General features: G+C 44.8%; 1 protein-coding gene across 3 annotated transcripts in view; it reads right to left on the bottom strand.

Moving 5' to 3' along the window:
• Positions 1-27,702, bottom strand: part of kif9 (kinesin family member 9) — a 216,860-nt gene that overhangs the window by 95,153 nt on the left and 94,005 nt on the right. For all 3 annotated transcript variants that reach the window (XM_068031510.1, XM_068031509.1, XM_068031511.1), the window contains 2 exons: positions 27,017-27,085; positions 13,784-13,888 (listed from right to left, as the gene is read on the bottom strand). In XM_068031510.1, the coding sequence (XP_067887611.1) occupies positions 13,784-13,888; positions 27,017-27,085 (174 nt within the window). The remainder of the gene's footprint in view (positions 1-13,783; positions 13,889-27,016; positions 27,086-27,702) is intronic.

The raw sequence follows: 27,702 nt of genomic DNA, 5'->3' as shown, positions 1-27,702 counted from the left end.
TCCGGCCCCTCGAGCCTGCTCCGCCATTCAATAAGATCATGGCTGATCTTTTCGTGGACTCAGATCCACTTACCCGCGCTCTCACCGTATCCCTTAATTCCTTTATTGTTCAAAAAGATATCTACCTTAGCTTTAAAAACGTTTACTGAAGAAGCATCAACTACTTCACTGGGCAAGGAATTCCATAGATTAACAACCCTCTGGGTGAAGAAGTTCCTTCTTAATTCAGTCCTAAATCTGCTCCCTCTAATCTTGAGGCTATGCCCTCTTGTCCTAGCTTCACCTGCCAGTGGAAACATCCTCTCTACCTGTATCTTATCTATTCCCTTCATAATTTTATATGTTTCTATAAGATCCTCCCTCATTCTTCTGAATTCCAATGAATATAATCCCAATCTACTCAGTCTCTCCTCATAAGCCAACCCCCTCAACTCCGGAATCAACCTAGTGAACCTCCTCTGCACCCTCTCCAGTGCCAGTACATCCTTTCTCAAGTAAGGAGACCAAAACTGCACACAGTACTCCAGGTGCGGCCTCACCAGTACCTTATACAGCTGCAACATAACCTCTCTGCTTTTAAACTCAATCCCTTTAGCAATGAAGGACAAAATTCCATTTGCCTTCCTAATTACTTGCTGTACTTGCAGACCAACCTTCTGCGATTCATGCACAAGGACACCCAGGTCCCTCTGCATAGCAGCATGCTGCAACTTTTTACCATTCAAGTAATAATCCTTTTTACTGTTACTCCTACCGAAATGAATGACTTCACATTTATTAACATTGTATTCCATCTGCCAGACCTTTGCCCACTCACTCAATGTATCTATGTTCCTCTACAAAATTTCACAGTCATCTGCACACTTTGCTCTGCCACTCATCTTAGTGTCATCTGCAAACTTTGACACCCTACACGTGGTCCCCAACTCCAAAGCATCTATATAAATTGTAAATAATTGCGGTCCCAACACCGATCCCTGAGGCACACCATTAGTGACTGATTGCCAACCAGAATAGCACTCATTTATCCCCACTCTCTGCTTCCAGTTAGTCAACCAATCCTCTATCCATGCTAATATTTTACCCCTAACGCCATGCATCCTTATCTTATGCAGCAGCCTCTTGTGCGGCACCTTGTCGAAGGCCTTTTGGAAATCTAGGTACACCACATCCACTGGGTCCCCATTGTCCACCTTGCTCGTAATGTCATCATAAAATTCCAAAAGATTTGTCAAGCATGACCTGCCCTTCATGAACCCATGCTGCGTCTGCCCAACAGGACAATTTCTATTGAGATGCCCTGCTATTTCTTCCTTGATAATAGACTCAAGCATCTTCCCCACTACAGAGGTTAAGCTAACCGGTTTATAATTCCCCATCTTTTGTCTACCTCCCTTTTTAAACAGTGGCGTCACATCTGCTGTTTTCCAATCTGCTGGGACTACCCCAGAGTCCAGCGAATTTTGGAAAATTACCGTCAGTGCACCTGCTATTTCTCCCGCCATCTCTTTTAGTACCCTGGGATGCATTCCATCAGGGCCAGGAGACTTATCAATCCTTAGCTCCATTAGCTTGCCCAACACTCCCTCTTCCGTAATAATGATTGTTTCCAGGTCCTCACCTACGTTCGTCTCTTTGTCAATTACTGGCATATTATTAATGTCCTCCACTGTGAAGACCGATACAAAATACCTGTTCAATGCCTCGGCCATTTCATCATATCCCATAACTAAATTCCCCTTCTCATCCTCTAAAGGACCAACGTTTACTTTAGCCACTCTTTTTCGTTTTATATATTTATAGAAACTTTTGCTACCAGTCTTTATATTCTGTGCTAGTTTTTTCTCATGTTCTATCTTACTTTTCTTTATAGCTCTTTTTGTGGCTTTCTGTTGACCTTTAAAGTTTTCCCAATCTTCTAGTTTCATGCTGTTTTTGGCCACTTTGTATGTCTTCTCTTTCAATTTGATAGCCTCCCTTATTTCTTTAGACACCCATGGCAGATTACCCCTTTTCTTCCAGTCCTTCCTTTTCACTGGAATATACTTTTGCTGAGCACTTTGAAAAATTGCTTTGAAAGTCCTCCACTGCTCGTCAACTGTCCCACCGTAAAATCTTTGTTTCCAGTCTACTTTAGCCAAGTCCTCCCTCATTCTATTGTAGTCCCCCTTGTTCAAGCGCAGGACCCTGGTATTGGATTTTATCTTCACACTCTCCATCTGTATTTTAAATTCAACCATACTGTGATCACTCCTTCCAAGAGGATCCCTAACTATGAGGTCATTAATTATTCCTGTCTCATTACACAGGACTAGATCTAGGATAGCTTGCTTCCTCGTCGGTTCCATTACATACTGTTCAAGAAAACTATCACGGAAACACTCAACGAATTCCTCCTCAAGGCTACCCTGACTGAGCTGGTTCGACCAATCTACATGTAGATTAAAATCCCCCATGATAATTGCCGTACCATTTTTACAGGCATTAGTTATTTCTTTGTTTATTGCCCGCCCCAATGTGATGTTATTATTTGGTGGCCTATAGACTACGCCTATCAATGACTTTTTCTTCTTAGAGTTTCTAATTTCCACCCAAATGGATTCAACCTCATTCTCCATAGAACCTATATCATCTCTCAGCACCGCCCTGATGTTGTCCTTGAATATCAGAGCTACACCACCTCCCTTACCTTCCTGTCTGTCCTTCCGAATAGTCTGGTACCCCTGGATATTTAACTCCCAGTCGTGACCAACCTGTAACCATGTCTCCGTAATGGCTACCAAATCATATTTATTCGCGATGATTTGTGCCGTTAACTCATCAACCTTGTTACGAATGCTACGAGCATTCAGGTAAAGTGCCTTTATGCTAGCTTTCTTCCCCTCATGATTTCCAACATCTCTAATAATAACTCCTGAGTTATCCTTCCTTTCTGCTTCTTTCATAGTCTGCCTTGAACTTAAACCCTCCTGCACACGTTAACCTGCTGCTTACCTTTTTATTTACCATCATACTCCCTGTCGTTTTCCCTTTCCCTTCCCCCCGAGTCACTAGTTTAAAGTCCTAGAGACCACCCTATTTATCCGTTTCGCTGGAACACTGGTTCCAGATAGGTTCAGGTGGAGACCGTCCCATCGGTCCAGATACCCCCGGTTCCAAAACTGATGCCAATGCCCCATGAAATGGAACTCCTCTTTCCCACTCCACTCCCTTAGCCACGTGTTTACTTCCCTAATATTCTTATCCCTAAGCCAATTTGCGCGTGGCTCGGGCAGTAATCCGGAGATTATGACCCTCGAGGACCTGTTCCTTAATTTCGTTCCTAGTGCTTTATAATCCACAAACAGGTCCTCCATCCTAGCCTTGCCTATGTTGTTAGTCCCAACGTGGACCACAACAACTGGATCCTCCCCCTCCCGCTCCAATATCCTTTCAAGCCGGTCAGAGATGTCCTGCACCCTGGCACCAGGCAGGCAACACACCATGTGTGACTCCCGATCCGGCTTGCAAAGGATACTATCTATTCCCCTAATTATAGAATCCCCTATAACTACCACTTGTCTTTTTGCTCCCCCCTCTTGAATGGCCTTCTGCACCATGGTGCCATGGTCAGTTGGCTCATCCTCCCCGCAGCCCTTTTCCTCATCCACACAGGGAGCAAGTATCTCGTACCTGTTGGATAAGGTCAAAGGCTGAGGCTCCTCCACTCCTGAACTCAGGATCCCCCTACCTGCCTCACTTGCAATCACACCCTGTTGTCCCTGATCACTAACTGAATTTGAATTACTTAATCTACCAGGTGTGACTGCCTCCTGAAACAAAACGTCTAGGTAACTCTCCCCCTCCCGGATGTGCCGCAGTGTTTGAAGCTCAGATTCCAGATCATCAACTCTGAGCCGGAGTTCTTCCAGCAACCAACACTTGCTGCAGATGTGGTCCCTGCCGTGCACAATGGGGTCAGCCAGCTCCCACATCATACAGCTACAGCACATCACCTGCCCAGCCATCTCTACTTAGTTAATTACTTTGTTACTTTATATAAATTTATGAGTTAAATACTTTCTGATACTTCTCTGCTATGGTCTTTTTCAAATAACCAATTAATAGATAAATCAAAAAAAGAAAGTAAAAAAAAGAAAGTAAATTTTTAACCAATCACACGATACAGAAGAAATAAAAAGCTTACCTTATCAACACACCAGAGTTCTTTTTTTTTGGTTACAGGAGGAGGGCGGGTGGGAGACACTACATGTGTAGTGAATGTGAATGTGGGGCAAAGTAATAAATTTTATGTTGTTCTGGTAAACAATCGAAACTTACCAATATCACATTTTCTCATACACCCATGTTCATACCCTTGTGCAACTGCAAAGCTTTACTCTTCCTTTTCCTAACAGTCCTAAATGGTGCAAACTCCGTACTTGAGCAGAGATAGATCAGAGATACTCAGATTCTTGCTCTGACTATTGAGATGCTCTGAGCAACGTCCTCTGGGTGTTGGAACCTGAGAGGCTTCTGCCAAAGACTGTCCCACCTGCACTGTGCAGGGGTAGACTCAGCCATCCGGAGAGAAGACAGCATGCTGCGTACTGACTGAGGGAGGGCAAATGGATGAAAAGGGAGAGTGCTTTGAGTGGAGTTCCCAATTTCATATCCCCTTTTAATATCATCTCTCTTATAGGCCTGCTGCACTTCATTCCTACCATTCTGTTGGAGGGCAGCTTGGTGCAGATCACACACTTTAAGGCTTTTTTTTATTCATTCATGGGATGTGGGCATTGCTGGCTAGGCTAGCATTTATTGCCCATCCCTAATTGCCCTTGAGAAGGTGGTGGTGAGCTGCCTTCAAGAACCACTGCAGTCCATGTGAGATAGGTACACCCACAGTGCTGTTAGGAATGGAGTTCCAGGATTTTGACCCAGCGACAGTGAAGGAACGGCGATATAGTTCCAAGTCAGGATGGTGTGTGACTTTTTCTATTTATTTTAGAGATACAGCACTGAAACAGGCCCTTCGGCCCACCGAGTCTGTGCCGACCATCAACCACCCATTTATACTAATCCTATACTAATTCCATATTCCTACCACATCCCCATCTGTCCCTATATTTCCCCGCCACCTACCTATACTAGGGGCAATTTATAATGGCCAATTTACCTATCAACCTGCAAGTCTTTGGCATGTGGGAGGAAACCGGAGCACCCGGAGGAAACCCACGCAGACACAGGGAGAACTTGCAAACTCCACACAGGCAGTACCCAGAATTGAACCCGGGTCCCTGGAGCTGTGAGGCTGCGATGCTAACCACTGCGCCGCCCTTGGAGGGGAACTTGCAGGTGGTGGTATTCCCATGCACTTACTACCCTTGTCCTTCTAGTTGGTAGAGCTCACGGGTTTGGCAGGTGCTGTCTAAGGAGCCTTGGTGCGTTGCTGCAGTGCATCTTATAGATGGTACACAGTGCTGCCACTGTGCGTCAGTAGTGGAGGGAGTGAATGTTTGTGGATGGGATGACAATCAAGCAGGCTGCTTTGTCCTGGATGGTGTCAAGCTTCTTGAGTGTTGTTGGAGCTGAACGCATCCAGGCAAGTGGAGAGTATTTCATCACACTCCTGACTTGTGCCTTGTAGATGGTGGACAGGCTTTGGGGAGTCAGGAGGTGAGTTAATCACTGCAGGATTCCTAGCCTCTGACCTGCTCTTGTAGCCACGGTATTTATATAGCTATTCCAGTTCAGTTTCTGGTCAATAGTAACCCCTAGGACGTTGATAGCGGGGGATTCAGCAATCATAATGCCATTGAATGTCAAGGATAGATGGTTAGATTCTCTCTTGTTGGAGATGGTCATAGCCTGGCATTTGTGTGGCGCGAATGTTACTTGCCACTTATCAGCCTCAGCCTGGATATTGTCCAGGACTTGCTGCATTTCTACACGGACTGCTTCAGTATCTGAGGAGTCACGAATGGTGCTGAACATTGTGCAATCAGTGAACATCCCCACTTCTGACCTTATGGTTGAAGGAAGATCATTGATTGAAGCAGCTGAGGATGGTTGGGCCTAGGACACTACCCTGAGGAACTCCTGCAGTGATGAGCTGGAGCTGTGATGATTGTCCTCCAACAACCACAACCACCTTCCTTTGTGCTAGGTATGACTCCAACCAGCGGAGATTTTCCCCCCGATTCCCATTGACTTCAGTTTTGCTAGGGCTCCTTGATGCCATACTCGGTCCAATGCTGTCTTGATGTCAAGGGCAGTCACTCTCATCCCACCTCTTGAGTTCAGCTCTTTTGTCCATGTTTGCTTCCACTGCTATGTCCAGACTGGCCAAGAGAGTGTGGGAAAATGGCACACTGACACGGAACACAAAAGTCCGAGTGTATCAAGCCTGTGTCCTCAGTATCTTGCTCTATGGCAGCGAGGTCTGGACAACGTATGTCAGCCAAGAGCAACGTCTCAATTCATTCCATCTTCGCTGCCTCCGGAGAATACTTGGCATCAGGTGGCAGGACCATATCTCCAACACAGAAGTCCTCGAGGCAGCCAACATCCCCAGCTTATACACACTACTGAGTCAGCGGTGCTTGAGATGGCTTGGCCATGTGAGCCGCATGGAAGATGGCAGGATCCTCAAAGACATATTGTACAGCGAGCTCGCCACTGGTATCAGACCCACCGGCCGTCCATGTCTCCGCTTTAAAGACGTCTGCAAACGCGACATGAAGTCCTGTGACATTGATCACAAGTTGTGGGAGTCAGTTGCCAGCATTCGCCAGAGCTGGCGGGCAGCCATAAAGGCGGGACTAAAGTGTGGCGAGTCGAAGAGACTTAGCAGTTGGCAGGAAAAAAGACAAAAGCGCAAGGGGAGAGCCAACTGTGTAACAGCCCCGACAAACACATTTTTCTGCAGCACCTGTGGAAGAGTCTGTCACTCTAGAATTGGCCTTTATAGCCACTCCAGGCGCTGCTCCACACACCACTGACCACCTCCAGGAGCTTACCCATTGTCTCTCGAGATAAGGAGGCCAAAGAATGACCAAGGCTGTAATGAGGTCAGGAGCTGAGTGGCCCTGGTGGAACCCAAACTGAGCGTCAATGAGCAGGTTATTGTTCAGCAAGTGCCGCTTGATAGCACTGTCGATGACACCTTCCGTCACTTTACTGATTATTGAGAGTAGACTGATGGGGCAGTAATTGGCCGGGCTGGACTTGTCCTGCTTTTTGTGTACAGGAAGTACCTGGGCAATTTTCCATATTGTTAGGTAGATGCCAGTGTTGTAACTGTACTGGAACAGCGTGCCTAGGGACGCGCCAAGTTCTGGAGCACAGGTCCATTGCCGGAATATTGTCAGGGCCCATAGTCTTTGCAGTATCCAGTGCCTTCAGTTGTTTTTTGATATCACGCGGAGTGAATCGAATTGGCTGAAGTCTGGCATCTGTGATGCTGGGGACTTCAGGAGGAGGCCGAGATGGATCATCAACTCAGCACTTCTGGCTGAAGATTGTTGCAAATGCCTCCTCCTCCTGTTAGTTGTTTCAATTGTCCACCATCATTCACGGCTGGAGGTGGCAAGTCTGCAGAGCTTAGATCTGATCTGTTGGTTATGGGATTGCTTATCTCAGTCTATCGCATACTGCTTCGGCAGTTTGGCACACAAGTAGTCCTGTGTTGTAGCTTCACCAGGTTGACACCTCATTTTGAGGTATGCCTGATGCTGTTCCTGGCAATACTCTCCTGCACTCTTCATTGAACCAGTGTTGGTCTCCTGGCTTGATGGTAACAGTAGAGTGGGGACTATGCCGGGCCATGAGGTTACAGATTGTGGCTGAGTACAATTCTGCTGCTGCTGATGGCCCACAGTGCCTCATGGATGCGCATTTTTGCATTACTAGATCTGTTCAAAATCTATCCCATTTAGCAAGGTGGTAGTGCCACACAACATGACGGAGGGTATCCTCAATGTGAAGGCGGGACTTTGTCTCCACAAGGACTGTGTGGTGGTCACTCCTACTAATACAGTCATGGACAGATGCATCTGCGGCAGGCAGACTGGTGAGGACGAGGTCAAATATGTTTTTCTCTCTTGTTGGTTCCCTCACCACCTTCCGCATACCCAGTCTAGCAGCTATTTCCCTTAGGATTCGGCCAGCTCGGTCAGTAGTGGTGCTACCGAGCCACTCTTGGTGATGGACATTGAAGTCCCCCACCCAGAGTACATGCTGCACCCATGTCAGCCTCAGTGCTTCCTCCAAGTGGTGTTCAACATGGAGGAGTATTGATTCATCAGCTGACGGAGGGTGGTAGGTGGTAATCAGCAGGAGGTTTCCTTGCCCATGTTTGACCTGATGCCATGAGACTTCATGGGGTCCGGAGTCGATGTTGAGGACTCCCAGGGCAACTGCCTCCCGCCTATGTACACCATTGTGCTGCCACCTCTGCTGGGTCTGTCCTGCCGGTGGGACAGGACATACCCGGGGATGGTGATGGCAGTGTCTGGGACATTGTCTGTAAGTTATGATTCCCTGAGTATGACTATGTCAGGTTGTTGCTTGACTAGTCTGTGGGACAGCTCTCCCAACTTTGGCACAAGCCCCCAGATGTTAGTATGGAGGACGTTGCAGGGTAGACAGTGCTCAGTTTGCCCTTGTCGTTTCCGGTGCCTAGGTCGATGTCGGGTGGTCACTAACTTCAGAGCATACAACTGAGTGGCCATTTCAGAGGGCATATAAGAGTCAACCACATTGCTGTGGGTAAGGAGTCACATATCGGCCAAACCAGGTAAGGACAGCAGATTTCCTTCCCTAAAAGACATTAGTGAACCAGATGGGTTTTTACAACAATCGACAATGGTTTCATGGCCATCATTAGACTAGCTTTTAATTGCAGATTTATTAATTGAATTCAAATTCCATCTTCTGCTCTGATGGGATTCAAACCCATGTCCCCAGAGAAATACACTTGGGTCTCTGGGTTACTAGTCCAGTGACAATACCACTACGCCACCACCTCCCCATCCTATCTAAGATGGCAATCATATTGGCATATTGAATTTGCACAGCTGTGGTCAAGGCCTGCATGGACCCATCTGATAACCAGGATTGATGTTCCATCGAGTTGGCCACTCTAACAATAGAAGACATTCTCACAATGCCCACTCATGCACAGATGAAGAACAATGGGTGAGCTTGCAAAGGAAATGGGTGTGAGGAGTGATGTGATGCAGTAGATTTGACAAGGCAGAGTGAGATGTGTGGGTGGGGGGGGGGTGCATTGATGTGCATAACAGAATGTAAGTGAATGTGCAACTATGCTCATCTTTCTGACCTAGTTAGGTCATTAAAGCACTTTCTACACTGAAGCTAACTGTGTGCCACAATGCTCCTGCTGCTCACCCTCTTGGCCATATCCAACCTTCTTTGTGACAGCAGCAGGTTTCTTCGGTAAGAGTATCTCTCTCCCCAAGTCCTCACTGCCCCCATCATTACATCAAGCAAGCTGTCATTAAAACAAGGCACAGCCTTTGAACATTCTGAGTTCATTTTCTCTAATTGGTGTCTCTATCCAAAATATCTGAACTCGTCCCAATTCTACCTTTTGATTGGCTCTTTAAATACTTAAGTGGAGATTGTGTCATGCAGCTGCTGTGCAATTCAATGCCAAACCCAGAAGTAATATTATAATTAGGTGGGTATGTTAAAATTCCAAAGGCAGATGTGCTAAAAGGTTCTTCTGGGCTTCCTACCTGATACTGGACCGCATTCATTTGCCCACCTCTCGGAATGTGCCTCCGAATTATTATTGAGGTCCAAGTACACAGGGAAAATAGATCAGTCAGCTTAATGTCAGTGATAGGAATGTTACAGGAATCTACACTCAAAAGGAGTAATAGCAGAAAATTTAGAAATAGAAATGAAAATTAAAAAGTCACATGGTTTCAAAAGATTAAGTCATACTTAACTAACCTGATGGAATTCTTTGAAGAAGTAAAGAATAGATAAGGGTAATGCAGCATATTTCACATACTTGGAATTTCAAATGGCCTTTGATAAGGTACCACATGGTAGGCTCATTACAAAGGTTAGGGACTGTGGAATTAGCGGACAAGTAGCTGAATGGATAGCAAATTGGCTAAAAAAAAGAAACCAGAGAGTGGGGGTAAAGGGTGGTTATTCAGATTGGGTGACAGCAGGAACTGGTGTTCACAAGGATCAGTGCTGGGACCAGTGTTATTCATAGTTTACATTAATGATTTGGATTGAGGAATAGGTAACTCATATCAATATTTGCAAATGATAGCTAACACTAAGGAATAATATCAAATAATACAAGAAGACATTAGGAACCTTGCAAACTGGGAAGTCATGTAGCAAATGAACTTAATATCGATAATTGTGAGGTGATGCACTTTGGTAGGAAAAACAAAAACATCACCTAACCCTTAGGAATTTAAAAAAGTGAATGGTGAAGTGATCTAGGGATACAGGTGAATAAATCATTAAAAGCAGCATTGTAGTTTTTTTTCTTATTCTTTCATGGGATGAGGGCATTGTTGGCAAGGCCAGCATTTGTTGCCCATTCCTAATTGCCTTTAACAACTAAGTGGCTTGCTGGGCCATTTCAGAGGGCAGTTAAGAGTCAACCACATTGCTGAGGGTCTGGAGTCACATATAAGCCAGACCAGGTAAGGATGGCAGATTTCCTTCCCTAAAGGACATTAGTGAACCACATGGGTTTTTACGACAATTGATATTCGTTTATGGCACCATTACTGAGACTAGCTTTCAATTCGAGATTTTTATTCATTAATTGAATTTAAGTTCCACCAGCTGCCGTGGTGGGATTTGAACCAGTATCCCCAGGGCATTAGCTTGGGCCGCTAGATCACTAGTTCAATGCTATTACTACAAAGCTTTGGGATTTATTTTTAGGGGTATACAATTCAGAAGTACTGAAGTTATGTTAAACGTGATGGGATGCTGGTCAGCCATACGATTAAAAAAGGGGATAGCAGCACTAGAGAAAGTGCAAAAACGATTGACAAGATTGGCACCAGAAATGAGAGATTACAGCTATTTGGAAAGACTGAACAGGTTGGTGCTGCTTTCTTCAGAAAAGAGTTTTAGAGGAGACCTGATAGATGTCTTTAAAATTATGAATGAGTTGGATAGGATAGATGTGGAGAGATTGTTTCCACTTGTAGTCAAGAACGGATTCGGCATGCTTGCCTTCATCGGTTGGGGCATAGAGTATAAAAATTGGCAAGTCATGCTGCAGCTGTACAGAACTTTAGTTAGGCCACACTTAGAATATTGCGTGCAATTCTGGTCGCCACACTACCAGAAGGACGTGGAGGCTTCGGAGAGGGTTGGTAGGTAAATTGGCCATTATAAATTGTCACTAGTATAGGTAGTTGGTAGGGAAATATAGAGACAGGTGGGGATGTTTGGTAGGAATATGGGATTAGTGTAGGATTAGTATAAATGTGTGGTTGATGGTCGGCATAGACTTGGTGGGCCAAAGGGCCTGTTTCAGTGCTGTATCTCTAATCTAATCTAAAGAGGTTTACCAGGATGTTGCCTGGTCTGGAGGGCATTAGCTATGAGGAGAGGCTGGATAAACTCGGATTGTTTTCACTGGAACGACGGAGGTGGAGGGGCGACATGATAGAGGTTTACAAAGTTATGAGTGGCATGGACAGAGTGGATAGTCAGAAGCTTTTTCCCAGGGTGGAAAAAGTCAGTTACTAGGGGACATAGGTTTAAGGTGCGAGGGGCAAAGTTTAGAGGGGATGTGCGAGGCAAGTTCTTTACACAGAGGGTGGTGAGTACCTGGAACTTGCTGCCGGGGGGGGGGGGGGGGGGCGGTGGGGTGGTGGAAGCAGGTATGATAGCGACGTTTAAGAGGCATCTTGACAAATACATGAATAGGATGGGAATAGAGGGATACGGTCCCCGGAAGTGCAGAAGGTTTTAGTTTAGACAGGCATCAAGATCGGCGCAGGCTTGGAGGGCCGAATGGCCTATTCCTGTGCTGTACTATTCTTTGTTCTTTGTTCTCTTTGTTCTTTGTGGTAGAATCCAAAACTAGCAGCCATAAATACAATATAGTTAATAATAAACCAACAGGGAAATAAGGAGAAATTCCTTTACTCAGGGAGTGGTTAAAATGTGGACTTGCTACCACAGTAAGTGGTTGAGGCAAACAGTTTAGATGTTTTCAACAATAACCTAGTTAGATAGCACCTTTAATGTAATAAAACGCCCCAAAGCGCTTCACAGGAACATTATAAAACAAAGTATGACACCAAGCCACAAAAGGAGATATTAGGACAGATGATCAAAAGCTTGGTCAAAGAGGCAGGTTTTAAGGAGTGTCTTAAAGTATATTAGATGAGTACATGAGATTAAAGGGAATAAAAAGATTTGTAGCAAAAACAAGAAATGCTGGAATCACTCAGCAGGTCTGGCAGCATCTGTGGAAAGAGAAGCAGAGTTAACGTTTCGGGTCAGTGACCCTTCTTCGGAACTGAAGTTCTTCGGAACAGTTCCGAAGAAGGGTCACTGACCCGAAACGTTAACTCTGCTTCTCTTTCCACAGATGCTGCCAGACCTGCTGAGTGATTCCAGCAATTCTTGTTTTTGTTTCAGATTTCCAGCATCCACAGTATTTTGCTTTTATTAAAAAGATTTGTAGAACAGCTGAGTTGAGAAAGATGGAATGGGCGGAGACTCCTGCGAATTATAAATGACAGCACAGACTAGTTGGACCAAATGTCCTGTTTTTATGCTGTATAGTCCACGTAATTTTATATAATCACTTAAAGCTAGTAGATGGGTTCAAAAAGCAATGAAAAGGTTAATGGAATATTGACCTTTATTTCAAGAAGGCTGGACTACAAAGGGGAGGAAGTTATGCGACAATTTTACAGAACCTTGGTCAGACCCCATCTGGAGTACTGTGTTCAGTTTTGCACTGCTCCTCAGGAAGGATGTATTGACATTTGAGGGGATGCAGGACTAATTTATCAGAATGACACGGGGGCTTAGACAGTTAGATTATGAGGGCAGGTTGCATTCCATTAAGTATGGATTGAGGGGTGATCTGATCGAGGTGTTTGGGTAAATAGAGTGAAACTATTTTCTTTGGTAGGGGAGTCAAGAAAGACGGTGCATAATCTTATTAGAACTGACCACACAAAGGGCAGGGGAAATGGAATTGTCTCCCCTAAAACACTGTGGATGCAGGAACAATTGGTTCTCTCAAGACTGAAATCAATGGATTTTGTTCGGCAACGATATCAAGGGATGGAGCAAAGGTAGCTAAATGGAGTTGAGGTACAGATCAGCCATGTTGCAACTGAATGGTGCAAGGGGCTGAACCAGTCTACTCCCGTTCCTTTGATATAATTCCTGTACAACATAGGTCTATTAGAGTACACAATTGGATAAACGTTACAAGCCATTTACTCACCCCTGAGCACTGCATTAGAGTGTTTTCCTAGATTCTGTGTTCAAGGACATAAACCCACAACCATCTGAGGTAAGACTGATACCACTGAGCCACTATTATACACATAGTACAAGCCCAATATATACCACATAATGGAGTAAACACACTGAACCCAGCAGGAGCTGCACTAGAAGGGAGCCTGGGTTGGAGAATTGGCACTAGTGTGGTAGCCCTTTCTCCAACCTGTCCTGTGATGAAGCATGGCACCCCAGTAGAACTGTGGGATTGGTGTATTTCCCCAAATATACATTGTATGAAGCATTCAGTCCTCACATTAATTTCATCCAATGTCCCATCCAAGTATCTGCAAACTTGAGCCTTAATCTCTCGAACCTGATTTTCAGTCAAAGTTTCGTAGCTGGCTTGTCGACGGTTAGCCTATGTAGGAAACAGGAATATATCAACAACAATAACAACAACTTTTATTTATAAGCACCGTTATAGTAGTAAAATATACCAAGGTTCTTCACACAAGCATTATCAAACAAAATTTGACACCAAGCCACATAAGGGGATATTAGGGCAGGTGATCACAGGCTTGGTCAAAGAGGTAGGTAGGTTTTAAGAAGCTCCTTAAGGGATGAAAGAGAGGTGGAGAGGGAGGAGAAGTTTAGGGAAGCAATTTCAGAGCTTAAGGCCTTGGCAGCTGAAAGCACAGCTGCCAATGGTGGAGCGATAAAAATCAGGGATGCTCAAAAGGCCAGATTTGGAATACAGATATCTCAGAGAGTTGGAACTCTGAAGGAAGTTACAGAGATAGAGAAGGGCGAGGCCATGGAGGGATTTGAAAATAAGGTGAGTATTTTAAAATCAAACTGTAGTTCAACTAGGAACCAATGTGGGTCAGCAAGCACCAGATGTTGGATGAACGAGGCTTGGTGCAAGTTAGGACATGAACAGCAGAGTTTTGGATAACTCCAAGTTTACTAAGGGCAGTAAATGGGAGGTCGGCCAGGAGTGCATTGGAATAGTCAAGTGTAGAGGTAACAAATACCACTCGATAACCAGCAAGATTTTTTTTTGATTTGTTCATGGGATCTGGGCATTGATGGCAAGGCCAGCATTTATTACCCATCTCTAATTGCCCTTGACAAGGTGCTGGCGAGCTGCCTTCTTGAACCACTACAGTACATGTGATGTTGGGGAGGGAGTTTCAGGATTTTGATTCAGCGACAGGGAAGGAACAGCTATTTATTTCCAAGTCAGGATGGTGTGCAACTTGGAGGTGATCCTGCAGGTGGTGGAGTTCCCATACATCTGCTGCCCTTGTTTTTCTAGATGGCAGAAGTCACGGATTTGGAAGGTGCTGTTGAAGGGGCATTGGTGAGTTGCTGCAGTGCATCTTGTAGATGGTACAAACTGCTGCCACTGTGCACCAGTGGTGGAGGGAGTGAATGTTTAAGGTTGTGGATGCTGTGCCAATCAAGCGGGTTGCTTTGTCCTGGATGATGTTGAGCTTCTTGAGTGTTGTTGCAGCTGCACCCATCCAGACAAGTGAGGAATATTCCATCACACTCCTGACTTGTATCTTGTAGATGGTGGACAGATTTTGGGGAGTCAGGAACTAACACACTGGTGAATTCCCAGCCTCTGACATGCTCCAGTAGCCACAGTATGTATTGACTTGTCCAGTTAAGCTTCTGGTTAATGGTGACCCCCTAGTATGTTGATGGTGGGGGATTCAGTGATGGCAATCCCAATGAATGTCAAGGCTAAGTAGTTGGACTCTCTCTTGTTGGAGATGGTCAATTCTTGGTACTTTTGTGACATGACATAGTGTAAATAATCTATTTTTTGTGTAATTTAAGGGAGTAAATTAAGGGTAGGTCATGGCAGGTCAGTTCAGCAGCAAGGAGTGCTCCTCCTGTGGAATGTGGGAAGTCAGGGACACTTTCAGTGTCCAGGGCGAACATGTGTGCAGCAAGTGTCTCCAGCTGCAGCTACTCGAAATCTACATTTCGGATCTGGATCAACGGCTGGAGACACTGTGGAGCATCCGCAAGGCTGGGATCATCGTGGGTAGCAAATACAGGGAGGTGGTCATACCACAGGTAAAGACTGCTCAGGCAGAAAGGGAATGGGTGACCTCCAGGCAGAGTAGAAGAACTAGGCAGATAGTGCAGGAGACCCCTGTGTCCATCTCCCTCTCTAACAGATTTTCCGCTTCGGATACTGTTGAGGGAGATAGCTTCTCAGGGAAATGCAGCAAGGAGCAAGTCTGTGGCACCACGGGTGGCTCAGCTGCACAGGAGGGGATGAAAAAGAGTGGGAGAGCCATAGTGAAAAGGAATTCTATCATGGGGGGTACAGATAGATGTTTCTGTGGCCACAAACGTGACTCCAGGATGGTATGTTGCCTCCCTTGTGCTATGGTGAAGGATGTCACAGAGCGGCTGCAGAAGGGGGAGGGTGAACAGTCAGAGATCGTGGTACACACTGGTACCGACGACATAGGTAGAGGGATGAGATCCAGTAACAAGAATTTAGGAAGCTAGGTAGCAGATTAAAAAGTAGGAACTCAAGGGTTGTAATCTCTGGATTACTTCCGGTGCCACGTGCTAGTAAGTATAGGAATAGGAGGATATAGCAGATGAATGTGTGGCTGAAGAGATGGTGCAGGAGGGAGGGCTTTAGTTTCCTGGATCACTGGGTCTGTTTCTGGCGAAGGTGGGACCTGTACAAGTTGGACGGGTTGCACCTGAACCAGAACGGGATCAACATCCTTGCTGGAAGTTTGCTCGTGCTGTTGGGGGGGGGATTAAACTAATTTGGCAGGGGGTTGGGATACAGAGTGGAGGTACAGTAGGGGTTTAGATTAGATTAGATTAGAGATACAGCACTGAAACAGGCCCTTCGGCCCACCGAGTCTGTGCTGAACATCAACCACCCATTTATACTAATCCTGCACTAATCCGATATTCCTACCAAACATCCCCACCTGTCCCTATATCTCCCTACCACCTACCTATACTAGTGACAATTTATAATGGCCAATTTACCTATCAACCTGCAAGTCTTTTGGCTTGTGGGAGGAAACCGGAGCACCCGGAGAAAACCCACGCAGACACAGGGAGAACTTGCAAACTCCACACAGTCAGTACCCGGAATCGAACCCGGGTCCCTGGAGCTGTGAGGCTGCGGTGCTAACCACTGCGCCACTGTGCCACCCATGTTGATGGGTTGGGTTGATGCACAGTCAAATATAGAAGAGAAACTGAGTCAGTCTGGAAGGTAGAACAAATATAGATCTGTTAAGGCACAAGCGAATAATGCAAGGCTGGATTGCATCTATTTTAACGCAAAGAGTCTTACTAGTAAGGCAGATGAATTGAGGGCGTTGATTAACACATGGGAATATGATATTATTGCTATCACAGAGACATGGTTGAGGGAAGGGCAGGACTGGCAGCTCAATATACCAGGGTATAGAATCTTCAGGCGTGACAGTGGAGGGTGTAAAAGAGGATGTGGCACTGCACTGTTGATCAAGGAGTCAATTACTGCAGTAAGGAGGGATGATATCTTAGAAGGTTCCTCAAATGAGGCCATATGGGTAGAACTGAAAAACAAAAAGGGGGCAATCACTTGGCTGGGAGTATACTACAGGCCTCCAAACAGTCAGGGAGAGATAGAGGAGCAGATATGTAGGCAAATTTCAGAGAGGTGTAAAAATAATAGGGTATTAATAGTAGGGGATTTCAACTTCCCCAATATCAACTGTGATAGTCTTAGTGCAAAAGGCTTAAAGGGGGCAGAATTCCTAAAGTGCATCCAGGAGAGCTTTTTGAGCCAGCACGTAGAAAGTCCTACAAGAGAAGGGGTGATACTGGACCTAATCCTAGGGAATGAAGCCAGACAAGTGGTAGAAGTATCAGTGGGGGATCATTTTGAGGATAGTGACCATAACTTTGTAAGATTTAAGGTAGTTATGGAAAAGGACAAAGAGGGACCGGAAATAAAAGTACTGAATTGGGGGAAGGCCGATTTCAATCTGGCCAAAGTGGATGGGAGCAGCTACTTGTAGGAAAGACTACATCAGACCAGTGGGGGTCATTCAAAAAGGAAATAGTGAGAGTTCAGGGCCAACATGTTCCCGTAAAGGTGAAGGGTAGGACCAACAAGTCCAGGGAATCCTGGATGTCAAGGGATATAGAGGATTGGATAAGGGAAAAAAAGGAGGCTTATGGCAGATTCGAAGGGCTGCAAACAGCAGAGGCCCGAGAGGAGTATAGAAAGTGTAGGAGGGTACTTTAAAAAATAATTAGGAGAGCAAAGATGGGACATGAAAAAACACTGGCGGGCAAGATAAAGGAAAATCCCAAGGCATTTTATAAGTATATTAAGGGCAAGAGGATAACCAGGGAAAGAGTAGGGCCCATTAGGGACCAAAGTGGCAATCTGTTTGTGGAGCCAGAGGACATAGGTGAGGTTTTAAACAAAGAAAAGAACAAAGAACAAAGATAATTACAGCACAGGAACAGGCCCTTCGGCCCTCCAAGCCTGCGCCGATCCAGATCCTCTCTCTAAACATGTCGCCTATTTTCTAAGGTTCTGTATCTCTTTTCTTCCTGCCCATTCATGTATCTGTCTAGATACATCTTAAAAGACTCCATCGTGCCCGCATCTACCACCTCCGCTGGCAATGCGTTCCAGGTGCCCACCACCCTCTGCGTAAAGAACTTTCCACGCATATCCCCCCTAAACTTTTCCCCTTTCACTTTGAACTCGTGTCCTCTAGTAATTGAAACCCCCACTCTGGGAAAAAGCCTCTTGCTATCCACCCTGTCTATACCTCTCATGATTTTGTACACCTCAATCAGGTCCCCCCTCAACCTCCGTCTTTCTAATGAAAATAATCCTAATCTGCTCAACCTCTCTTCCTAGCTAGCGCCCTCCATACCAGGCAACATCCTGGTGAACCTCCTCTGCACCCTCTCCAAAGCATCCACATCCTTTTGATAATGTGGCGACCAGAACTGTACGCAGTATTCCAAATGTGGCCGAACCAAAGTCCTATACAACTGTAACATGACCTGCCAACTCTTGTACTCAATGCCCCGTCCGATGAAGGAAAGCATGCCGTATGCCTTCTTGACCACTCTATTTACCTGCGTTGCCACCTTCAGGGAACAGTGGACCTGAACACCCAAATCTCTCTGGACATCAATTTTCCCCAGGACTTTTCCATTTACTGTATAGTTCACTCTTGAATTGGATCTTCCAAAATGCATCACCTCGCATTTGCCCTGATTGAACTCCATCTGCCATTTCTCTGCCCAACTCTCCAATCTATCTATATTCTGCTGTATTCTCTGACAGTCCCCTTCACTATCTGCTACTCCACCAATCTTAGTGTCGTCTGCAAATTTGCTAATCAGTCCACCTATACTTTCCTCCAAATCATTAATGTTTTAAATGTTTACTTTTCATCTGTATTTACTTGGAAAAGGACAATGTAGGTGTAGAGTTGAGGCTGAGATGAGATCAGCCACGATCGTATTGAATGGCGGAGCAGGCTCAAGGGGCTGAATTGCCAACTCCTGCTCTTAGTTCTTATGACCTTAGAGATCAGGGAGGGGGATTGTGATATACTTGAACGAATTAGCATTGAAAGGGAGGAAGTATTAGCTGTTTTAGCAGGCTTAAAAGTGGATAAATCCCCAAGCCCAGATGAGATGTAGCCCAGGCTGTTACGTGAGGCAAGGGAGGAGATAGCAGGGGCTCTGACACAAATTTTCAAAGAACAAAAGAACAAAAAACAGTACAGCACAGGAACAGGTCATTTGGCCCTCCAAGCCTGCGCCGATCTTGAGGCTTTTGATAAGGTCCCGCATAGGAGACTGGTTAAGAAGGTAAGAGCCCATGGGATCCAGGGCAATTTGGCAAATTGGATCCAAAATTGGCTCATTGGCAGGGGGCAGAGGGTGATGGTCGAGGGTTGTTTTTGCGAGTGGAAGCCTGTGACCAGTGGTGTACTGCAGGGATCGGTGCTGGGATCCTTGCTGTTTGTAATGATTTAGACGTGAATATAGGAGGTATGATCAGTAAAGTTTACAGATGACATGAAAATTGGCGGTGTGAGGAGGAAAGCCTTAGATTACAGGATGATATAGATGGGCTGGTAAGATGGGTGGTGCAGTGGCAATTGGAATTTAATCCTAAGAAGTGTGAGGTGATGCATTTTGGTAGGACTAACAAGGCAAGGGAATATACAATGGATGGTAGGACCCTAGGAAGTACAAAGGGTCAGAGGGACCTTGGTGTACTTGTCCATAGATCACTGAAGGCAGCAGCACAGGTAGATAAGGTGGTTAGGAAGGCATTTGGGATACTTGCCTTTATTAGCCAAGGCATAGAATATAAGAGCAGGGAGGTTATGATGGAGCTGTATAAAACTCTAGTTAGGCTACAGTTGGAGAACTGTGTGCAGGTCTGGGCACCAGACTATAGGAAGGATGTGATTGCACTGGAGAGGGTGCAGAGGAGATTCACCAGGATGTTGCCTGGGCTGGAGCATTTCAGCTATGAAGAGAGACTGGGTAGGCTAGGGTTGTTGTCCTTAGAGCAGAGAAAGCTGAGGGGGGACTTAATTGAGGTATACAAAATTATGAGGGGCATTGATAGGATAGATAGGAAGAAACTTTTTCCCTTAGCGGAGGTGTCAATAACCAGGGGGCATAGATTTAAGGTAAGGGGCAGGAGGTTTAGAGGGGACTTGAGGAAAAATCTTTTCACCCGTAGGGTAGTTGGAATCTGGAACACACTATCTGAAAGGGTGGCAGAGGCAGGAACCCTCACAACATTTAAGAAGTATTTAGGTGAGCACTTGAAACGCCATAGCATACAAGGCTACGGGCCAAATGCTGGAAAATGGAATTAGAATAGTTAGGTGTTTGATGGCCGGCACAGACACGATGGGTTGAAGGGCCTGTTTCTGTGGTGTATAACTCTACGACTCTATGAATGTAATTTGTCACTTAGCAGCCCAAGTCTGAATGCTGTCCAGGTTTTGTTGCATGTGGGCACAGACTGCATCTTTATCTGAGGAGCAAACATCCTCACTTCTGACCTTATCAAGGAGCGAAGGTCATTGATGAAGCAGCTAAAGATGGTTGAGCCGAGGACAATGCCCTCATTAACTCATGCAGCGATGTTCTGGAGCTGAGATGATTGCCCTCCAACAAACACAACCATCTTCCTTTGTGCTAGGTATTACTCCAACCTGCGGAGAGTTTTCCCCCCGATTCCCATTGACTCCAGTTTTGCTGAGCTTCTTGATGCCACAGTTGGTTAAATGCTGCCTTTAACAAAATGGCACAAAAAAGGCTGGTTAACAAAATTGAGGCCCATGGAATAGGAGGGTCACTGTCAGGTTGGATAAAAGATTGGCTTAAGGACAGAAAACAGAGTTATAGTAAATGGTTGTTTTCCAGACCGGAGGATGGTAGACAGTGGTGTTCCTCAAGGTTCAGTGCTAGGACCACTGCTTTTTTTGTTTTATATAAATGACTTGGATATTGGAATACAGAGTAAAATTTCAAAATTTGCCTATGATGCCAAACTTGGACCTGTGGCAGACAGTGAGGATGATACCAATTGACTGCAACAGGACATAGATAGGCTAGCAGAATAGGCAGGCAAGTGGCAGATGGAATTTAATACAGAGAAATGTGAGGTGATCCATTTTGGTAAAAGGGATAGGAAGAGGCAATGTAGATTAAATGGAACAGTTCTAATGAGTGTGCAGGAACGCAGGGATAGAGGGACGCGGGAGTTCAAATGCATCGATCTTTGAAGGTGGCACGACATATTGAGAGAGTAGTTAGCAAAGCATTTGGGATCTTGGGCTTCATAAATAGAGGTATTGAGTACAAAAGCAGGGAAGTTATGCTGAATATTTATAAAGCTCTGGTTAGGGCACAACTGGAGTATTGTATCCAGTTCTGGTCACCAAATTTTAGGAAGGATGTGAAATCCTTGAGAGGGTGCAGAAGAGATTATCAGAATGGTTGCAGGGATTAGGGATTTTAGCTACAAGGTTAGTAGGAGAAGCTGGGGGTTGTTCTGCTTGGAGCAAAGGGGATTGAGGTTAGATTTGATAGAGGTGTACGAGATTATGACAGGTTTGGATAGGGTAGGCAAAGAAAAGCTGTTCCCATTAGCTGATAGTACAAGGACTAGGGGACACAGATTGAAGGTTTTGGGCAAGAGATGCAGGGGGGGATGTGAGGAAGAAGCTTTGTACACAATGAGTGGTAATGACCTGGAACTCGCTGCCTACAAGGATTGTGCAAGTGGAGACGATGAATGATTTCAAAAGGAAATTTGATGAGCACATGAGGGAAATAAACTTGTACAGCTACACGGATGGAGCCGGGGAGTGGGATTGATTAGATTGCTTTACAATCTGGAACTATATCGCCATTCCTTCACTGTCGCTGGGTCAAAAACCTGGAACTCCCTCCCTAACAGCACTATGGGTGTACCCACATCAGATGGTCTGTAGCCGTTCAAGAAAGTGGCTCACCATGACCTCCTCCAGGAAAATTAGGGATGGGCAACAAATGCTGACCTTGGCAGTGATGCTCACATCCCATGAAAGAAAAAAAGAAGAGCTGGCATGGACTTGATAGGCCAAATGACCTCTTTCTGCGCCATTATGACTCTATGGCTCTATATTACTGTGTATCTGGAGAGAATTTCAGGAATATATCACTCGATAACTAGAAAGAATTACAGAAATATATCACTCAAAATCCTGAGATTTAAAGGCATATATCCCTGACTATCATGAGAAATTTATTGAAATATAATAACTGAATATTCTGGACAATTACTAGAATATGATCACTGAATAGTCAGGACAGCTGGAATTTGCAGATGGTCTTGATGTCTAAACCTGGTAGGTCAGCTCAAACTTACATAGACTCCAGAAAAGTCACTGTGGTAAAGAAGGCAGACTCCTACACAAATTCTCATTTAAAGGACTATAAGGACAGTGTAGGCAACACAATGAGTCTTAAAGAGACAAATGTATTGGAGGAAATCTGTCAAATTCTTTTCACATCCCAGGGTCAGAAAAAATCAGCTTCTGTTACACCGGACAGAGTTTACCAGTGTCAAGTGATGACACATAGGTTTAGGGGTACTCGAGAAACTTCTTAGAGAATAGTAAACCCAGTAGTGGCCAGTGCTGCTAGCTGTGCAGTTCACCTGGCTGAGGTGATGGACAATAGGGACACTTGGAAGGAAAAGGCTAAACAATTGGAAGAATATGCTTGTAAATTTGAAATGGGTTAATTGGAACAACCTTTTGAAAATTTAAAGGCGAAATGTTCTGGTGGAACTTGTTGCTGTAGTCTAAACATTTTTTTAGAAAAGTGTATATCTGTAAATGCGGGGGGGGGGGAAATGTGTTAGCGGTTTTTCAATTTGTATTTTTTTTTACCCATTGCAATGAAATGCATTTCAGGAATGGCATTTCATTCCACTAGGGGCGGAGGTGCCATGGTCCTGTAGTTTTTTTTTCTCTGGGAAATATGCGGTTTGCCTTTAAGGCTGGCAAAGGATCAGTACTGCTTTAAGAACCAGCAAGCCTCAGGAGTTAGAGAAAATGCATTTTGGGTTGCCGTTGGATACAACCATTTGGAGATTGCGATTCAAAGGGTGCATTCTCGTTAACATGGAAACGGCCACTGGGATTGAGCATCATGCAATACATTTGTTACAATTCAATTTTGAACTGGCTTTTCGTTGAAGGCAGTCTGTTCTAACAGAGAACACAGACAGACAGCTGTGGTATTAGCACCTGAAAAAAGAGCTCTCAGCCGTTTAAACTGAAGGAAGAGAAATTTAGTCTGTTTAATTATTATTATCTCTCAAAATTCAAAAAAAAGTAAAGCCAAAACAGAGATCTCTGATAATTTGAACCGAAGGAAGGGAAGTTAGATTGTGACAATCTATTATCCCTCAAAAACTCTAAAGTCAGATTGATTCTATTGAAAATGTTCGCAAGTTGTTAATTGTTGAAATCCTTTGTTGAAGAAGGAAGCATCACTTACAGCTGGAGTTAGACTACAGACTTCTACTGTGGAAGAACCTTTTCCCCCCATCGGACGGCTGTGAGGACTTCAAGCACATTGGACTGTAAATTTGCAAAGACTCTAATTTTTTTCTATTTTAAATGTTGTTTATATCTTCATAGTGTTTAAGAATTTAGTTTTTTTAATTAAACAGTTAATTTATTGATTTAAAGACAGCTGGTTTGATTAGCCTCATTCGGGGGTTAATAGTACAATTTGACTGGGTCTTTCTTTAATTTGGAAAGTTTACAACGATATGTTAGGCAATCTGTGGAGGGACGGGATTGAATTAACAGTGCGTTTCTCCCACCACAATCAGCATCGTATATTTTGATTGGCGGCTTTGACTGGAGCGGTCAGTCATAACAGTTGCCATGGAAGGAGCAGATGAGACTGAGGAGCTTCGGTGCACAGCCAATTTTTTCCAAACTCTTGTACAGCCCTGTTCTGCTGACAGTGTACATGCCTTAGTGAGACCTAAAAAAGTAAGGTAAAAGGGTATACTCTGTTCCCTACACTTCTCTTGTAGCTGGCATATGGAGAAGATCATATCCACAGTAGATCTGCCAGCATGGAAACTGCGCTGTGCTTCCGGATACACTTGGTCTGCAAGTAAATGGAGTCTTTTAAGTATGACCCTAGCAAAGGCCTTTCCTTAGACACTAAGGAGTGAGATGTCCCTGTAGTTGTTGCAGTTTCCTCTGTTGCCTTTGCTTTTGTATAGTGTAATGATCATGCATCTCCTGTGGAACAGAGCCTACTTTCCAGCAGAGAAGGAAAAGGTCATAAAGGTGTGGCAAAAGATGGGACTTTCCGTGCTTGAGCAGTCCGGCTGGGATTCCGTCCTTGCCTGGTGCCCTTCTGTTTGTTAGGCGGTGTATGGCCTTCCCGAGCTCCAGTGTTGAGGGTTCTTCGTCGAACTCATCCATGACAGGAAGTTGCAGAAAAGCATCAAGCGCAGACTGGGAGATGTCCAACTCACAGGAGTACAGCTCACAGTAGTGTTCAACCCAGCGGGACATCTATTTACTTCTGTCGGTGAGTACTTCACCATCTGCCAACTTCAGGGGAGCAACTTTGGTGATGGCAGGGTCAAAAGCCCTCTTGATTCCTTTGTACATAGCTCGTAGATTGCCTTTTGTCACATGCAGTTTGGATTTCTTGACATAAGCTGATTCAATTGTTTGTTTGCGCAGTATCTCCCTCTCCTTTCCACAGCTGTCTTGGCTATTTTCAGGTCATGCAGTATCTTAGCTGTTGGGTTTATGTTGTGCATTATGTAGGCTTTGTTTTTTGCATCAATGACAGATATCATTTCAGTTGAGCAGGTCTCAAACCAGCCGATGTTGCGGTTTCCGCCTTTACCAAATGATGCTTCAGCTGCTTCATAGATGATTGAGCTTAGTGACTTCCAAGCTTCATCAATGCCAGCATCGGTATTTCCTGTTAAGGCTTTGGTGGGTAGCAAGCATTCTAGTGATAGAGCGAAATGCTGGTATTTTGCATCATTGCTTATACAAAGGATATTGATGCGTGGTGGGCTGTCGTCTTTGGAGCTGTGCAACGTTTGGGGGTGCACCTTCACTCTGTTGCTGATATGAGAGTGGCTGGTGTCGCAATCTGCACTACGGTAGGTGTGGGTGTGAAGAACTCTAGGCAGATCACGCCTCCTCATGATGCCTAGGTCTAGTTGGTGCCAATGACCAGACGGTTGGTGACGCCATAGTACCTTGTGGTGATGTCTGCCCTGGAAGAAGGTGTTGGTGATGCAGAGTTCATTCAGGGCACAAAGCTCAAGAAAGTGTGTCCATTATCTTTGATTTTGCCAAACCCATGATGCCGAAGGCACGTTGGCCATGCCTCATTGTCTGCACCATCCCGTGCATTGAAGTCACCCAGGATGAATAGACTCTCGCCATTTGGGATGTTCCTCAGAATGCCACCTAGGGAGTCACAGAAATGCTCTTTATCTGAGATACTGGTGTTCAGAGTTGGTGCATAGACACATATGATGCTGACTGTGCCTCCATCGGAGGGTAACCACAGGGAGATGAGGTGCTCCGAGGTTGCGACTGGTGGCTCAATTGACTATCAGCTGGTTGTTCACAGCGAGGCCTACACCATGCTCATGGTGATCTTCAGCGCTCTTTCCATGGCAGTAGGTGTAATTAGCCTCTCGAGTACAACCTGTGTCAGCTAATCTGGTTTCTTGTAGAGCGGCAATGTCAATACCAAGCTTGAGTAGCTCACGGTCAACCAGGACTGTCTTTTGTACACTTGTTGTGGAGTGTGGTTTATTCCAGAACATATAGTCCTCACGTTCCATCTTCCAAGCCGAAAGGTTACCTTTGTTTGTTTGTTGCATGGCGTAGCCTTGGTTTCAGGAGGTACAGACTTGCCTAGCATCTGCATCCCACTCTCGACCTCATAGGCTGGTGTCCAGAGGAAAGACGAAAGCCTATAGGTATGGGGCCACCTAATGGGACTCCACTCCAGGTTTTGTTTGGTTTACTCTCTTAGCCATTAGCTCTTGATGTTGTTGTTAATGTTGAAGGCACCAACTAGTAGGGCCCAAGAGCAGCACAAAAATAGGGGTGATCTTGTCCTGCAGATATGCTAAGGGAGCAGCTACCGATCGCTGCTTCCCACCTCCAGGTTGCCACCTCCATCTTCCGAACCCTCCAGCTACTATACCCTCAGGTGGTTAGTCTGAGATGACTGTAGGTCATCAAGATGAAAGCTTTTGCTCTGGACTACACTGGTTACAACCTAAGACCCAACTTTGCCCCTGAATTGCTGCTCTGTTATTATTATAATATAATCACTGGATAACCTAACAGATGTATGGAATATAATCTACTGATATTCTGAGAGAATTAGTTCACTATAATCACTGGATGTCCTGAAGGATTCATTGGAATGTATAATTAAATGTCATAACAGAATGACTAGAATATGTCATGGATATCCAGAGAATTACTGGACTAAAATCACTGGATATCCTGAAAGAGTAACTGGAATATATCACTAAATATCCTGAGGGATTAATAGGAATATATTCATTGCATTACCTGACAGATTTACTGGAATACAGTTACTGGATAACCTGACAGAATTACTGGAATATAATCATTTGATATTCAGAGAGATTAACTGGTATATATCACTGAATATCGTGATATAACATTGAAATGCTTGAAATAAATATCGACGAGAAAGAATCATTACATTGCTAAAATGTTTGTGTCTCAATGAGCTGCGAGCAGCAGAAAATAAACTCACCATAAATACTCTACATTACCATTATTTAACTGCAAAATTCGGAACAACCTTTCAGTCAATCACACTCTAACCTTCTTTGTTATCAATTGTGCAATCAGAAGATAAAGCAAATATTTGAAGGATGATATGTGAAACATCTCACCAGTATATTTTGCATAGCCAGCTCATCTTGCAGTACCTGGATCTCTTTCTGAAGATTCTGAACCAATTTCTGGAAAAAGAAGCATAATTTATGGATAGGATTTGATATTCTTGCCACTGAAGTTCATTCCTATAACACATTCAACAGGAGTACTGAGTCCAATTCTGGGCACCACACTTTAGGAAGGGTGTGAAGGCATTAGAGATGGTGCAGAAAAGATTTACGAGAATGGTTCCAAGCAGTGATCTAGATAGATTGAAGAAGCTGGGGTTTTTCTCCTTAGGGAAGAGAAAGTTGACAGGAGATTTGATAGAGGTGTTCAAAATCATGAGAGGTTTAGACAGAGAGGATAGAGGGGAAAGAAATGGGGAACGGGACTAGTTAAATTGCTCTTGCAGAGAGCCAGCACAGGCTCAATGGGTCGAATGACCTCCTTCTGTGCTGTACCCATTCTATGATTCTATGATTTACCTCTCTCACCATCAATCAGTTTGCCTCCATTAGTAGCATTTCCACTTCCCACACCAGGGCCTCAATATTTATGGGGAGGGAGCAGGGGATGGTGGCTGCTGGAGGAAAGCCAGAAAACCCGTGAACGTGGAGATCCAGCCAAATTTAATGGGAGGGCCTCATTATCATTTTTTAATTTTGTTTGCCAGCTGGCAGCTAGCTAGCTTGCCAGGCGG

This window comes from Heterodontus francisci, chromosome 5 (assembly GCF_036365525.1).
Source record: "Heterodontus francisci isolate sHetFra1 chromosome 5, sHetFra1.hap1, whole genome shotgun sequence".
Taxonomy (NCBI): Eukaryota; Metazoa; Chordata; class Chondrichthyes; order Heterodontiformes; family Heterodontidae; genus Heterodontus; species Heterodontus francisci.
The sequence above is the reverse complement of the archived record's forward strand: the minus strand, read 5'-3'. Positions and strand labels throughout refer to the sequence as shown.